Source organism: Rattus norvegicus, chromosome 1 (assembly GCF_036323735.1).
Source record: "Rattus norvegicus strain BN/NHsdMcwi chromosome 1, GRCr8, whole genome shotgun sequence".
In the NCBI taxonomy this organism is placed as follows: Eukaryota; Metazoa; Chordata; class Mammalia; order Rodentia; family Muridae; genus Rattus; species Rattus norvegicus.
In genome coordinates, this window is record NC_086019.1 from 165,155,025 (window position 1) to 165,171,269 (window position 16,245).

A 16,245-nucleotide genomic window follows, 5' to 3' on the forward strand; every position below is an offset into this window, starting at 1 on the left:
GGCATTCCAAAGCTGTTAAATCACACACACACACACACACACACACACACACACACACACACACACACACACACACAAATATGTGATATGTGGCTAGGTGGTAAAGTGTATTTGGGCATTTAATTTTTCCATTTAATGTGTACCTGTCTCAAGCTCCTTGCTGAATTAACTGTCTGCCCACAAGCTGCTCCCAGGGGAGGGCACAGAGCCAGTGTGCAGGATGGTTGGCCTGAATAGGACTCCTGAAGAGGATCTGGGTTTAAGCTGGGGGCTGACTGGGGATCTGAACCAGGCTCTTGGTGAGAAGTGGGCCCTGCTCCTCTGCCCTGCCATCGCGTCCCTGTGCCTGTGTGGCCCTGACAACCCATATCTGTCTGCAGTGCAGGATGGAATGCTGTGACGTACCAGCTGAGACGCTCTACGATGTCCTGCACGACATAGAATACCGAAAGAAGTGGGACAGTAATGTCATCGAGACATTCGACATCGCTCGACTGACTGTCAACGCTGACGTAGGATATTACTCCTGTGAGCAGGCGCAGAACCAGACTCCAACCCCCTCAGCCTCCATCCCCACCTCCCACCAGGTCTCCTCTCCCTCCCTGGCTGTGGCCACTCCTGTGCTGGCACACTGAGAGGGGAAGCTGCTCTCTCCTTGGTCATAGTTACATGCTCTCACTGACGCACATGCAAACAGTTGTGTGCCACATGCCACAGGGACACATGTTCAAGCACATGAGCTCACAGTACTGTCTGCTATTCAAATATACTCACATATATCAGTCAAGTCAGCAATGAGGTAAGGGCTGTGTGAGGCCCTGGGAGGCAGGGTAGGCGGAGACAGTGGGGACAAGGATTCTACTGTGCTTCCTGGTTTCACAGTGTGTCTGTGGTAGGGGTTGGGGGTTCCTGTCTGGATGGCAGTTAATAGGATCCCCATATTTCTGGCCTCCACCACACCCTCCCTTGCAGGAAGATGGGCCAGCAGCCTGGCTGAATTGTTCCTTGCCCTCTACAGGGAGGTGTCCCAAGCCCCTGAAGAACCGTGATGTCATCACCCTCCGCTCCTGGCTCCCCATGGGCGCTGATTACATCATTATGAACTACTCAGTGAAACACCCTGTGAGTTGGCCTGCCCTCCCCCTGGATGCGCAGAAGGGTGATGGGCGGGGCTGGGCTGTGGCTGTCCAGTGACTTCAGGCAGGCATGGGGGCCAGTTTCCTTCCTGCACTTTGAGGATAATGACTTCCCTTTGGGGACTGTCAAGTAGCCCAGGGAAAGGGCAGTGTGGGCCGTCTGCGGTGAGTGGGTAGGATGAACTGATGTGGTTGACTAGCCCTTGGGATAAGGCTGACCTACAAATGGGTTAGCAGGAACTAACAGGCAGGGTCCTGTGGTGGGACTCACTTGAACTTCCCGGGCAGAGAGGGCAGCAGGTATATTAGCCTAGGCAAGGGTTCAGTGTTCACAGTCACTCATAAGCCCTGACCCAGCCTGGTGCTTTCCTAATAGCACAGTAAGCGAGGCAAGGATGACCTGGCCGGATTATTTTTTTCCTTAATCCACATTAGGCCTGGCTAGGCACAGTTGTTGAGAAATATGAACAGCTATGGGTTCGTGGTGGGTGTGTGTGTGTGTGTGTGTGTGTGTGTGTGTGTGTGTGTGTGTGTACCTTATAGAGACATTCCCTCTATTCTACCCAAGTCTCACCTCCCTGTGCCTTCCATTCCCAGAAATACCCACCTCGGAAAGACTTGGTCCGAGCTGTGTCCATCCAGACGGGCTACCTCATCCAGAGCACGGGGCCCAAGAGCTGTGTCATCACCTACCTGGCCCAAGTGGACCCCAAAGGTAAGGGCTCGGCCCTGCAGCCCATCAACGGGCTCCTTCTCTGTACAGTGAATGAACTGGATCTGCCAGGCCATCTGAGGACCGTCTGTTAGGAGCCATTTAGTACTGGGGGGATCTCTATCCAAAGCTAGTGGTTTGAAAGCAATGGACCCATGAGGTAGCCAGTGCTCCTCCCAGGAGTTTGGAACTGCCTTCCTGGTGCTAGCATTCCTAGTTTGGACCTGCTCTTGCCAAGTCTCCTTCAGCCACATCCCAGAGGCCTGAGTTTTCCAGCCTGTTCTTTCAGCTCACTTCTGCCCCAGCTGAGCCCTCATCTCTGTGGAGGTGCTCAGCCTCCTGGACATCTGCCTCCGGATGTCTTCTGGACACTGAGACTTGCTGTATCCAACTGTGAACTCACCATTGCCCTCCTAGACCCACCCTTTCTTCAGATCAATAGCTTGCTTTCTGGCCCCCCCACTGGTCAGAACTTGCCAGTTGAGGCCAGCTTTTCCTTGTCAGCTTCTAAATCCAGTACTTAGTCTCTCTCTCCCTTCCTCCCTTCCTTCTGACTCACTCTGTAGCCCAGGCTGGTCTTGAACTCACCTTTGTTTCCGGAGTGCTGGGGATTCCATGCTAACATACTCAGCCTCCTGTTCTCACCTTTCTACCCTCTGATGGCTCCCAGCCTGTCATTCTGGTACTCAGTCACTTTGTCCAAGCGAGCTACTAGAGGAGATAAAAAAAAAACACTTACTTCCTCTGACTCAACCTGCTTAAAATGCCACTGTGACTCTGTTGCCCTGAGTCTAGCCTGAGCCCCTGCCCAGGGTTTCTAGCCCCTCACACCCTTCCAGTTCCCACCTCCAAGTCCATCCAGCCTTTGTCCTCAGCCAGCTCCCTGCACCTTCTACCTCAGTGCTCCAGGGGTCCAGGAAGTAAGTGGCCCTTCCTCTGTCCCTGATTCCCAGAGTGAGGGCCCATCCCCTCCAGTAGAACATCGGTCTGTGTTAAGATGCCACACATTGAATTCCTGTTGGGATTCTCCAGGCAGGTCCAGGGTGGGTGTCCCCAGAATGTGGAGTGAGTTGGTGACTGGACACGGAAATAGAGGATGGTTAAACCTCATTGACAGGATTGCCATTGACAGGAATACCCCAAGGCCCAGGCCAGGGCTTCCGGCCCTTAAAGAGTGTTTTGTGTGTACAGAGCAGGTAGCTGGAGGGAGACAGGAGCTCCTGTCCAGCTCCAGGACTGGAGTGCTGGGCATAAGGAGTCTGAGGAAGCCCAGTAGGACAGACAAGAGAAAGGCCGAACACTGGGGACAGTCCTGGCTTATTAGTGTGAGGAGAGGGAGGTGACTGGCTGGAGCTTGGTGGGTCAGAATGTCAACCCACAGGTTACTTGTGGTAACCTAGGATCCTGTGGTTTTCTTCTCTGAGCTGGAGCTCGGCAGAGAGACAGTGGGGCCAGAGATGAGCTTGGGGGATTTGAGAACTTCATTGAGAAGGAATGAAAGGGGGTGGCCTCCCCACAAACTCTGAAGAGGGAGGAGGGCTGGCAGTGGGTGGGGCTAGGTGCTTAAGGGCCTCTCCCTGCCCCCACAGGCTCCTTACCCAAGTGGGTGGTGAATAAGTCATCTCAGTTCCTGGCCCCCAAGGTAAGCTGCTGTGTGCTCTGGGACATGGGGGGAGGGGCGGGTAGCACCGAGGAGTTGGGCAGGGGCAGAGTTAACACTGAGTGATGGCTGATGGACCAGATTTACAAATGACCCGTAGTTGGGACACTGGGGCCTGCTGTGCACCTTGGGAGGGCTCTGGAGGGGCGTGGCCCTCCAGGCACCCCTAACAATGTTCCGATGGTCTGCAGGCCATGAAGAAGATGTACAAGGCCTGCATCAAGTACCCTGAGTGGAAGCAGAAACACCAGCCACATTTCAAGCCATGGCTGCACCCGGAGCAGAGCCCGTTACCCAGCCTGGCGCTGTCAGAGCTGTCGGTGCAACACGCAGACTCACTGGAGAACATCGACGAGAGCGCCGTGACAGAGAGCCGGGAGGAGCGGGCGGGTGGAGCAGGAGAGGGCAGCGATGACGACACCTCGCTCACCTGAGAACCGCCTCTCTTCAAGGACCAAGACAGGACTGGGGTGGAACCCTGGGGCACTGAGCCTTCTGCACTTCCTCCCTTCCCCCACCTGCCTTTTGGGGGCACTGGGCTCCTGCTCAGGTGGCTGCGGCATGGCTGGACATGGCCCCAATAAATGAACCACACAGCCCCAGCCAGCTCTTTGTGCCTGCTTCTCATCTACCCGGCACCACGCTGCCTGTTCTACAGTTGTTTTCCTCAATACTATTATTGCTCGCCGGGCTCTGTCCCTATAGGCATCTTCTTTCTACTTGTGTGATGTAGGATGGGGCTTGTCCTTTGTTTCCTTTCTCCCCATCCATTTGCACATTCATTTTGCTGGTCACAAAGGTGGTTTCAGGGCTCATAAGAGGAGCTGGTCTAGCCAGAGGTCAGGTTTATACTGTGTGACAAACTTCTGGTCCCAGCTAGCTTTGAACAGTTGGTCTTGAACACTAAGAAGGAAGGGGAGGGACCAGGGCTGAAGGACTCAGAACTGAGGTGGGGGTGTGTATACTGGAGGAGGGAGAAGGGTGGTACTGGTGAAGACACTCCCACAGCACGTAATGTTAAAGACCTTAGGCTGGTCACAGGAATGGAGGGGTCCTCTGACCAGGTGCTAGCCCTCACGCTATGCTGGGCTGCCCCGGCTGTCCAAGGGATACCCAGAGTCCTAGAGTTAGTTGTAGGCCCTGCTTTTCTCGGTATTTTTGGCACCACAAGAACTTGGGGTCTGGAAGAACTCAAGATCTGACCCTGTTCACCTCTCCTGGAAATCCCTGCCAGTGGAAAACCAGTGGGCTAGCAGTCAGGTTTTTCCCAGAAGAACTGTTTCAGTGCTGAGAGCCTGGACAGGAGACTCTGTCACCTGGAACGTCCAGCTCTCAGTCTGCCCATAATGGTCAGCGACTTAGAGAACATCCTGAGAATTTTGGACTCTGATTTTCTAACCTATAACCCAGGGTGATCATTTTTACCCTTAAGCAAGTGTGAGCATTGTTTGTTTGTTTTTTTGTTTTTTTGTTTTTTTTTTTAAATTAAACAGAACCAATTGCTCATCACTGGACCAGGCATGTAGTAGTCTCTGATTAAAGGGCGTCTTCCTTCTCTCAGGGAAAAACCCCCTTGACCCACCCTGTTGAAAGCTGAGCTTCCAAATATGCCCACTGTTCTATGGAAAAATGGAAGCGCAGCTAAATTAAGGCCTCTGGCTTCACTGGTCCCAGAGGAGCCCTGGCCTCACGACCCAGAAATGCCTGCCAAGTCTGAGGATTTCATCTGTATGAGGAAGAGGTGAGAAGCTTCCAGACTCTGTCGGGACTTCCCCAGCACCTTCTGCAGGGAGATGTGGTCTTGGGGACCGAAGCAGAGTACTCTCTAAGAATGGTGCAGAAGGTGAACCAGGGAAAGTGGTTGTCCCGCCTCCAATGTTGTGTGTTTGTGTGTGTCTGCCTGTGTGTGTTCCCAGAGGGTAGACTCACTAGAACAAGGGTGTCGAGACAAGGAGACTCAAGGATCCATAGAGTCTCAGCAGGGGCAGGGTAGACCTGAGCTTCAAAGCCTCAGTAAGCTAAGGGTAAAGGAGAGACACAAACCCGGCGGGCCGGTCGGTCTAGGGTACTGAGAATCCGGACAAGGCTGGGGGCGGGACCGGCCGGCTCCCTGCCGGTTCCCCGCCCTCACGTCCCCCGGGTGTCACGTGGGGCGGGCGGAAGCGCCCGGCGAGGTGGGCGCGCCCGGACCGCTGCCGCGAGTTGCCTGCGGCCGCGTGTGACAGACGGTACTGGGACCCCGAGTCCCACCCCGTGGAGTTCTCTTCGCTCAAAACAGGTCAGTGAGGTTGCTGGGACCTCCCAATTGCCAGTTGTGGCCGGTACTGGCTCCATTCCTCAGAGGGGAATGGTGAGGCCCCGTTCAATTTTCCCGGGGTCATCTGGTGCGCGCTCTTGCCTGGGGGTTGAAGTAAGGTGGGGTTGCCTCTGGAGGTGGAGGCATCCAGCCAGACCCGTAGGGACAGGGAAAGTGAGGTGGTGGATACCAGCTTTCAGCCCTCAGCTCTTCTGCTTTCGGATTGCAGGCTCCGGAGCCAGTTGCGTCAGGCAGCTTGGTTTTCCCATTTGAGAAATGAAGACTCCCACCTAATCTACCCCGGACATTCTTACAGCCTCTCAAACCTTTAGGACCGTAGCCCTGGACCTGAGGCATTGGTAACCTTGGGCAGGCTACTTCCGTCCTCTGCACCTCGATTCCCCACCAGTTAATGGGGGCATGGTTTCTCTAGAGCCTACCTGGCCCAGTTGCCAGGAAAGAAGGGGTGTGTTCGTTGAATGGGGTCAGGCTGGGAGTGGGTGGATGGGCTTAGAACAGGCATGCGGTGCAGCGGGGGCGGGGCGGCGTGGTGGGGGCAGCGGGGTAGGTGTTTGGACACAAATCTCCGTGGGTAGGTTTGGGTGCTGGGTGATTAGGAGCCAGCACAGTAGGTGTCTGCCCTGTTTCTCTAAATCCGGTGTCTTGGGGAAACCTACCTAGACTGGAGATGCGAGGATTCAGGGTTGGACTTGGGGATACCCAGGTAAGGATTTGACTGCTGCTGGGTCCAGGGGACACTGATACCTGTTCTCGGAAAGTCGTGATTGTCTGCTAGGGGAAGCCTGCGATCCTAGCAGCGTCATTATAGGGTGGAAGAAATTCAGCAGAACCCAGAGACAGATGTGGATAGGTGCAGACCTGGGGAGGAGAGAATGCCTGAATGAACTTGGTAGTTAAGCGGCTGTTTGCAAAATTGTCCCCCGCGCGCGGCAGGGATGCTGATAACCTTCCAGAGCAAAGGCCAGGGAGGTGGGTGTGGCTGTAAGGGGTGGCAAGGGAGGATGTGCAGAGAACTCATCCTGGCTAGAATTTATTTAGACCCCAGCCCGGGACCGTGCTCCCCAGTGGTCATTTGCTCATTGGAATAGGGTACACGTGAGATGTCCCAGGCAGGTTACTGATGGCTGTGAGGAGGAGATGGCCCCGGCTCCCCCAGGTTTCATTTGGACATTCAGGCCTCCTTCCTTGGCCCCCATCATGCAGAGTTCAGCCACATGCAAAGAATCGGCTTTTGTGCAAAGATGCTCCACGCCAAGTGTCCTCCTCATCCGAGTCCCCTTGTTCTCGGAGACATCGGGGTTCAGATGTGGGCTGCAGATTGCAGGGCCTTCCAGCTTGGTTTTCAGTTCCGGGTAATGGCAAGGCCTGGGACAAGTTTCCTTGGATGTCTATGAAGACTGGGTACAGGTCTGGAATTCTAGCACTGCTACCAAGCCCGATGTGACTTTGCCACGGTCCGTCCTTTTCAGAGTCCCCTTTCCACCTGTGAGGGTGGGATGATTAGCCTGGCTTCATGTTCCAAGGACAGACTGCTAAAGCAAGAGTCAGGCCAATGTGAATCCTGCCCAGATCTGAGTGAAGGAGAGGGTAGCGGGGAGCAGAAGACCAGAGTGCTGGTTAACGGAGATCCAGGCCTAGGACCTCTAACATTCTCCAGGGCTTCTCCCTCCCCACTCCACTTTCTTGGCTGAGCTCAAAGCCAGCCGCCAATGCCCAAACAAGTGGCCTCTGTTCCTAGAGGAGGGGGAGGGGAGGCAGGCCCTGGGCTCTGGGCCTGCCTGTCCAGCACTGACCCTGCCTCCCCCTTTGCTGTGGGTCTTAACTCTTGGAAGCCTGAACTGGGTACTGGGCTGTTTGACAGCCGGTAACTCTTGTCCTACAACTGTCTGTCCACCTTGCTTCCGATCTCTGAGCTCTGTCTCTTTCAGAGCGCCCGATAGGACACCCTTCTCAGAGGAGCATGTATGTGGGACATGGGTGGCAATCAACCCTCTCAACTCCTGTCAAGTCCATCAGACCAGACTTAGTCCCTCCACAGACAGTGCAAGGGTGTCGTGCTTTAGAGAGAGGTTCTGTGTTCAGAATGGCTGCCGGGTGTCTGAAAGTAAAGGCAGAACTCACAGTTTACAGCTGACTCAACACTAGGACCCCTCCCATCCAGTTCTGACAGAATACATAACTTCTTGTCCACCCATCCCTCCCCCAAGCCAGGCCCCCCCAGACCTGTACATTCCAACTGGGGCTCTGGGGAAGTCAGACCATGCCCAAGGAGGCAAATGTCCCCTAGATGACAGAAATCAGGAGTGGTGAGGGAACACAGCTCAGGACTCATCACCCACAGCTTTCCTGTGGAATCAATCAGTCTGTGGAATCAATCAGTCTGTCTCTGTCTCTGTCTGTCTGTCTCTGTCTGCCTGTCTCTGTCTGTCTGTCTCTGTCTGTCTGTCTCTGTCTCTGTCTCTGTCTCTGTCTCTGTCTCTCTCTCTCTCTCTCTCTCTCTCTCTCTCTCACACACACACACACACACACACACACACACACACGCCCCTTTTGGGTCATAGGCCAGAAAGAAGAGCCTGTTCTATAAGATTTCTGAGTCAGGTGTGGTGGCCTATCCCTTTAATCCTAACACTCAGGCTGCAGAGGCAGGCGGATCTCTGAGTTTGAGGCCAGCCTGGTCTACGGAATAAGTTCAAGGAAAGCCAGAACTATATAGAAAAACCTTGTCTAGAAAAACTAAGGAAGAAAATAGATTTCTGTCCTAGATCACTAGGATAGAGTGGCTGGGAGGGATGTGGAGTTATGTGACTACCTCAATAACATTAATATTTTATCCAGTATAATAAGTTATTATATGAGTATAATTATAACAGCAGTAGAAGCTGCTGTTTCTTGGCCATTCCCATTTTATAGGTGAGCAAAGTGAGGCCACGAGGCAAAGTCGTTTTCTAGGGACCAGACATTTCTTAGACACGTGGGGACACTGCGTTTTTGTTACATAGAGTGAGATCCTTGAGCACAGGGAGGATTTTTTGCAGATTCAAACTCAGCCCTACCTTAATATTCCCTTTGCAATCACTGGCAGACTGGGGGTTGCTTAGTCCCTGACATTGGTGGTGATCAGTTCGGGGCAAATATTAATTAACTCCCTGTCCCTCTGGCTTTCCCAGACTCTATTTTACTGCTGAGGAAGGCAAGGTCTGTAGATGGTCAGCATCATGGAGACAAGAGCAGGGACAGGAGTCTAGGCTGGGGCTGTACATGTGCTCTCTTTCCTGCCTGGGGCAGCGGGGTAGGGAGGGTGGTCTCTGACACCCTGAGGTCCTTGCAGGGAGGGCCCACTGCCTTATCACAGGTCTCAGGTCTGTGTCCTCAATAGTCAGGAGCTAGCTCTTCTTAGGGGCCCTGGTATCGCTGCCATGTAGGGTATTGGTGACTGAGCAAACCTGGGAAGGTTTCCAGAGCCAAGAGACCAAGACACAGAGGCCACCTGAGGTCAAGTGCAATGTGCTTAGGGCTTCCGTGGGCCAGGGAGGGTGCAGGGATTAGAGACCCATGTTGTACTCTCCCACCTATGTATCTAATCTTCTTTTCCCTCAGCTTCATTTTGTGAGGATCTCTCAGGGCCATTCCTCTGTCATCATCTGAGGGTAGAGAGCTGGAGCCACATCTAAAATCTTAGTGGCCCAGGACTCCAGGGGGCCGGGCCAGGCTGCCATAAGTGGCTGCATCCCCAGGACAGAACACTTTTTTTTTTTTTTTTTTTGGTTCTTTTTTTCGGAGCTGGGGACCGAACCCAGGGCCTTGCGCTTCCTAGGTAAGCGCTCTACCACTGAGCTAAATCCCCAGCCCCAGGACAGAACACTTTAAGGCTGAAATGTTCTTGCTCTGTAGCCTCCTGGGTGCCAGGGTCTCCCCCATTGGCATCCATCTCTCCAGTCTTTTCTTTCTTCCTCTTCCCAGGTCTGCCTGTCCCATATGTGGGCAGCACTAGAGAGAAACCAATGAGACAGTCTAGGACTTGATCGAGTGACTGTGGCTGGAAGGAAGGTGTTGCTCACCATCCCTTGGACCCACGTTCACTGACTTGTAAGATTCTGAGTCTTGACACGCAAAGCGTTAGAGACTTGAGAGAGGGGTTGGTTTACGCAGGTGTTCCCAGCTTTTAGGACGTGAAGTCATAGGGCCCCACAAAGCTTAGATTTGGAGCGGGTCTCCTTGAACCGAAGCTATAAACCCTTTGTCACCTTTGGCCACATCGTCATTAGACTGCGGCTTACGGAATCATGGGTTACTCAGTGCCTTTGAATTCCTGCTGACCTCCAGGCTCATGCAACCACATATGTTCTGCTGTGCTGCTTCTCTTTCTAGAAATCCACAGGGCCAGCTCTGGGGCCCAGGGGTAGCATGCAGTACAGTAGTCTTGTAGTGGAAAACCTAGAGGGTAGGACCATTGACTGCATTCACGAAGGAGAAGCTGCATGGATACAAGGGCGCAGCAGCCTAAGGGCTGGCAGGGTCATGGAACAAGGTCAAAGGTTGCTCTGTGGTCATCGGACATAGCATGAGATGTGGCTCAGCAGACCCAGATCAAATCTGCAAAGGATCAGGATCAGGCTGGAGGGCCCTACAGAGAGAGGTGGTGGGCGGTGGCTTGAGTCAAGGAGGTTGAGGAGAGCTCTCATATCTTTAGGTGCAGGAAGCTGGGCCTTGGCCAGTGCCCTTAGATTTTTACCACATCAGCAATGCATCACCTGGTCCCTGCCCTTGTGGAAGGAGACCTGTTCCTTACAGTATGTGTGATGCTTCCCGGAAGGCTCCCTGGCTGGGAGGTACCTTGATGGGGGTTGGGGTACACCTCCCAGTCCCTTCCTATGCTATTCCCTCTATGAAGAGTCCCTGTCATTGGATTCAGCATTTGATGTCCAGGACTTGGGTCAGGTGGAGCTCTCTCTGTACCCATAGTGTGTGAGCTGGGCTAGGCTTTCAAACCCCTGAGTGTCAGCTCTCTGTCTTCTTAGTGAGGACCTCCAGTAGGCTGTGTGTAGTTTTGTAACTAAAATGCAATGATGCCCTCCAAGACCCCCAGACCTGACAGGGAGAAAAGGGAACGCCCTCCCTGAGGGGCAGAGCCTGGGACAGATACTTTCCCAGAGTGCGGGCCCCACTTGCTTGGTGAAGAGGTGCCAGAGTATTAGCTAATGGTCTACCTTCCCCCATCAGAATGGGCTGTGTGTGTCCCCAACACCTGCTGCCTCTTCCTCTGCTCTCAAGATGACTCACTGAGCCGAGGGACCTGAACATCAGAGACCTGACCGGGACACGTACCTGCCTGTACTGCTTGTGGCCTGAAAACCCACATTTTCAGGTCCGGAGAGATGGTCAGTGGTTGAGAGCACAGGCTGCTTTTCCAGAGGACCCAGGTCCAATCCCCAGCACTCAAATGGCAGCTCACAATTGTCTCTAACTCTAGTTCCGGGGGGATCTGATGCCTTCTTCTAGCCACCGAGGGCACTAGGCACACATGCGGTGCAGGGATATACACCTGCAATGTAAAATAAAATGAAAGGAAACCCCACAGTTTGGACTAGGGATTATTCAACACCCACTAGGTTCTGGGTTCAATCCTTAGGACAGCAAAAACCGGGTATGGTAGTATTTCTGTAATCCCAGCACCTGGGAGGTGGAGGCAGGGGATTCAGAAGTTTAAGGCTGGGATGAGGAGATCGATCAGGAGGCAAAGACTTGCCATGCAAGTGGGGGAACCAGATAACGTATGACCAGAACCTCTGACAGTAGTACATTCATCTGTAACTCCTGCACTCCCACGGGAAGCTGTGAGGCAGAGACAGAAGGGTCCAGAAACTTGGGGCCAACGAGCCTGGTCTATGCAGCAGAGAACAACCAGAGACCCTTTCTCAAGCAAGGTGGAAGGTGAAAACCCACACTGAAGGTGGCCCTGGTTAAGCTCTTGCTCTCTCTGGGACTCACTCCTCTTCTTGAAATGAGAGAGTCCTGATGTGTTAGGAGCAGGTGGTTGGGGCCTGGGTAGTGCTGAGAAGTCAAGAGTAGGAGGTGGAATTGCGTCAGGTACAGCAGAATAAAAAGTCCCCATGCTGGGAAAGCTGCTGACCTTGCAGTTCCTGCTGCCTGTGTCAACCAGGAAATGTCCACCCAGTTATTTACTTTGTGCCACAGGGGAATCAGACCCTGGCCCTGTCTGGATTGGATTGAGAGGAAACGTGTGATCCAACTGTGACCTGGGAGTCAGAGACTGTCCTTTGGAGCAGGCTGGGTGGAGAAGTAATCCAGGCAAAAGGAGTTGTGTAAGCCAAGGCCTGGAAGGATGCATGGCTGTAAGAGGAATGGGGCCGGTGTCTGAGCTCCCTGGACAGTGAACAGTAATGGACGGCAGGTGGGCAGGCAGGGGAGGAACATGTGCCATCGAGTGAGAAGGGTGTCCAGGCTCAGATTCCAGGGAGCCAGGTGTCAGCTGTTCCAGAGACCTGTTAGGCTGTGGGGCAGCATAGGTGGTATGAGCCAGCATTTCTCTTCTGTGTGGGCTCCCCAGAAGTGTTTATTGAGCTACCCAACAGGAAGTGGCTGGTCCAGCCTCACTTGGGAAGACAGCTACAGAGGATTCCAGGGGACCCCAGAACCTTATGTCTGAGAGATTCCTAGACTTCTGCCTTGAACTTCACAAGTGGCTTGCCCAGCTCTGCTGTCTCACCGGGTGGCTGTTGTGCTTAGTCTAGCCATCTGTAGATCCTGTCCTGCCCACGCTGCCCCACTGCTGTTTGTGTGTGGTGTGTCTGCATTCTGAAGGCTGCTGTCAATTCTAGATCAGTCCAGGCTAAACAACAAACACTGGAACAAAAACGGCCCCCCTAAACACCCCAAATACCTCCTTCCTCTGTGCCCCCCCAAAAAAAGACAATGAAAAAATTCATAGCACAGAAAGCAAGAACGCAATGTCAGAGTAGCTGAGGATTCTCCGGGGGGTGGGGGGGGGGCTCGGAAGCTCGGTGGTAAAGTGCCTTGGTGTGCTTTCATTGGACCTGAGTTCAGATCTCCAGCACCCACATCAGGAGCTGGGTACAGTGCTGCTACCCCAGCACTTGGGAGGATGGAGACAAGGGGCTCCCTGGAGCTCGGTGTAGTCAGTCTAGCCAAATTGGTGAGCTTTGGGTTCAATGAGAGATCCTGTCTCAAAAACTAAGGTGGGGAATGATTGAAAAGACACTTGGCATAACTCCCTGGCATCTGCGTGCATATGCTGTATGTGTGCATGAGCTGTGTGTGTGCATATGCTCAGTTAGATGTGTTTGTGTGTGTGTGTGTGTGTGTGTGTGTGTGAGTGCATGTGCTCACTCAGATGTGTGTGTGTGTGTGTGTGTGTGTGTGTGTGTGTGTGTCTGAGTGCATGTGCTCACTCGGACATGTGTGTGTATGTGTGCATGTTTGTGTGTAAATACACACAAAAAATGAAAAAAACAAAACAAAGCAAGTGAATTTCAAGTCTCGCAGCATTAGGAACCTTTCTGTCACTGAGTGTTCTGTGTCCGTCTGGCCATCTGTTAACATTGCCTGGACAATATGGAAGTGTGCCTTTTTTTTATTTTTTATTCATTTATTTATTTATTTATTGGTTCTTTTTTTCGGAGCTGGGGACCGAACCCAGGGCCTTGCGCTTCCTAGGCAAGCGCTCTACCACTGAGCTAAATCCCCAACCCCCTTTTTTAATTTTTTTTATTTATTTAGTTAGTTTTTATATATTTGGTTTTTCAAGACAGGGTTTCTCTTTGAGGCCCTGGCCGCCCTGGAATTCACTCTGTAGACCAGGCTGGCCTAGAACTTGGATCTGCTTGCCTCTGCCTCCAGAGTGTGGGAAGCAAGGACATGCGTCACTGCTGCTCTGCCTCGCTCGGATTAGTATCTTTGGGTGGTCATCTAGGCCGTGCATAGGCCGCACTCACCTTCTCTCTCTCTTTCCTTCCTCCCCTTCCTGTGTCCTCCTTGAGCCTGCCCATCTCCACATTTATTCTCCCTTCTGAGGAAATCCGAATGGACGAAGTGCTTCCTAGGTTCAGATCCTGGCTTTTGGGCACCGTGAGTGAGCTACTTCACCTTACCAAGGCTCATTTTAGTCATCTGTAACGCTGGTCACACCACCTGCCTTCTAGGATGTTGAGGGTTGTGAGGTAGGGCGTGTGGTGTGGTGGTGGGGTTCTTGTTGGACAGTGTGGGCTCCATAAGCTCAGTCTTGGAGTGCTCTATGCAGGAAAACTGATGATGGGTAGGCTAGAACACTCCCCCCAACACACACACGCCCTGCTTAGATGAGGGCTGGAGAGGCAAGATGGAAAAAGGAGTCTTCCTTTCGGTTGTCGGGTTGTGTCCTGGGGGAAGCTGAGGTGACCCGTGGGGCTGCTCCCCACCTCTCTCTCTTCCACTCCCAGCTCCTGGGCAGCCACCACCCGACCACCCAGCTGACCCTCTTCAGCATGGCAGCTTTCCCTTTCAGGGGCCAGCAGCCTATTATCTTCATCCTCCCCAACCCCGGGGGACTTCTAAGGAAATGGCAGGTCTTGTCTCTATTTCCTGGGGTCTTTAGTTCTCAGTACAGAGAGCCAGAGTCCGTCCCTCACGGGCAGGAACTCTTGGCTGCCAGCTTTCTCCCCTCTCCAAGCGGCCAGTGCTGGCTTTCAGCCTCTGAGTATGTGGTGAGGGTCCTACCGTCCCCTGGTGAGCCTGGACTGTCCCTTACTGCTGCCTGTGATCCTGCGGTCAGCCCTGTGCCCTCTCTCCCTCCTGTGGTCAGTGGCTTCCTGTTTCTACCCCATTTAGTCTCTGGGTCCCCTGGGTGGAGGGTGCAGCAGCCACAGGAGGATCTTCCTGGAACCATGCTGTGGCACCTTGGGCAGCGAATGCCCTTGTACGGGCAAGGAGTCTCAGTCCCCAGGAAAGTACTGCACGGCTTGGGACCTCGGCTGTGCAGAGGCAGTTAGGGGACCATGGCGGCCTGATATCTGCAGGGCAGGGAAAGGCAAGGAACCGGGATTCGGACAGCGTAAAGCAAAGGACTGAGGCTGGGGCTCTGGTTGTGTGTGTGTGTGTGTGTGTGTGTGTGTGTGTGTGTCCTTGGCTTCTCTGTGTGTGTGTGTCTTGGGGTGTCAGGGGGCTGGGTTCCATCTTTAGCAAAAACAGAAAGGCCTGGGAAAGTATTGGGGGGAGCATGAATTAGAAGTATGCCTGAAAGGAATGGCTAGGGGCAGGAGAACCCGTTGGCAAGGTTCATGTTGGTGTAAGAGAGGAATGGTTTATAGCACTTTGTCAGGCGGCCTAAAACCAGCCCTTTGACTTTCAGCTTTCTTGATTTGCAAGGGAGGTACTAAAGTTACACCTTCTCCCCGTGTGATCTCCGTCTAGGGTGGAGCCTGGGCGTGAGGGGGCCCTGGCTGAGGTTTGAGGCTGTGGTGGGTCACATGCTGTCTTAGGGAACAAAGCAAGGGTCCCTGAGTCTGGTGTTTACTAACGGAGTTCTGTGCTTCCTGGTGGAGATTGAGCAGGCCCAGCCTCGCTGTTCAGGATGGAGTAGGAGGAGCCATGAGTCTCTTCTCTAGACCAGATGGCCGGGGACAGTATCAATTCAATCGGTGATGGTTCCGCTAGTAATCTATATATATTACTGGGTGTGGCAGCTCACTTCTGCAATCCCAGTACTCAGGAGGCAAAGGCAGGAGGACTGTCACGAGTTTGAGATCAGCCTGGCAAACATTGAATTCCTGGCCAGCCAGGGCTGTTTTATATATAAGAGGACCCATCTCAAAATAACGACTCCGGGGCTGGAGAAATGGCTCAGTGGTTAGACCATTGACTACTCTTCCAGAGGATACCAGTTCAATTCCCAGCACCCACAATGGCATCTTACAACTGTCTGTAGCTTCAGTTCTAGGAGATCCAACACCCTCACGCAGGCATACATGCAGGCAAAGCACCAATTAATACTCATAAAATAAAATAATAATAAATAAGATGACAGCAAAAATTAAAACCAAAACAAACCAAGTCTATGTTGTATTTAAAAATCACAAAGGATGAGGCTACCTTATGTTTGGTTCTGAGAACAAGCCGCCTTGACTCTCATTTTGTGTTTTAGTTTAAATTTATTTCTTTACTTATTATGGTGTGCGCGCATGCGTGATGATACCCGGGGGAAGGCACGCACCGCAGGGTGCCTGTGGAAGCCAGAGGACAGCTTACAGAATCCATTCTCTTTCCTCCTTTACATGTGTTCCAGGGATGAAACTTGTGTCACCAGGCTTTCTGTGACAAGCACCTTCGCCTGCTGAGCCATCTTGCCAACCCATTGTTTTTTTACTTTAAGAAATATTATTTCTGAAGTTGTGTGTGCACGCAC

The 16,245-nt window shown here is 53.0% G+C and overlaps 2 protein-coding genes across 3 annotated transcripts in view; both read left to right on the top strand.

Moving 5' to 3' along the window:
* Stard10 (StAR-related lipid transfer domain containing 10) overlaps positions 1–4,110 on the top strand; it is a 28,727-nt gene extending 24,617 nt beyond the window's left edge. For both annotated transcript variants that reach the window (XM_063285179.1, NM_001013069.1), the window contains 5 exons: positions 381–528; positions 1,019–1,122; positions 1,734–1,851; positions 3,438–3,490; positions 3,700–4,110. In XM_063285179.1, coding sequence (XP_063141249.1) covers positions 381–528; positions 1,019–1,122; positions 1,734–1,851; positions 3,438–3,490; positions 3,700–3,942 — 666 coding nt within the window. In that variant the 3' untranslated portion in view covers positions 3,943–4,110. The remainder of the gene's footprint in view (positions 1–380; positions 529–1,018; positions 1,123–1,733; positions 1,852–3,437; positions 3,491–3,699) is intronic.
* Positions 4,111–5,676: 1,566 nt separating this feature from the next.
* Arap1 (ArfGAP with RhoGAP domain, ankyrin repeat and PH domain 1) overlaps positions 5,677–16,245 on the top strand; it is a 65,519-nt gene continuing 54,950 nt past the window's right edge. Inside the window, exon 1 of the mRNA NM_001427363.1 lies at positions 5,677–5,786. The gene's annotated coding sequence lies outside the window, so the exon portion shown is untranslated. The remainder of the gene's footprint in view (positions 5,787–16,245) is intronic.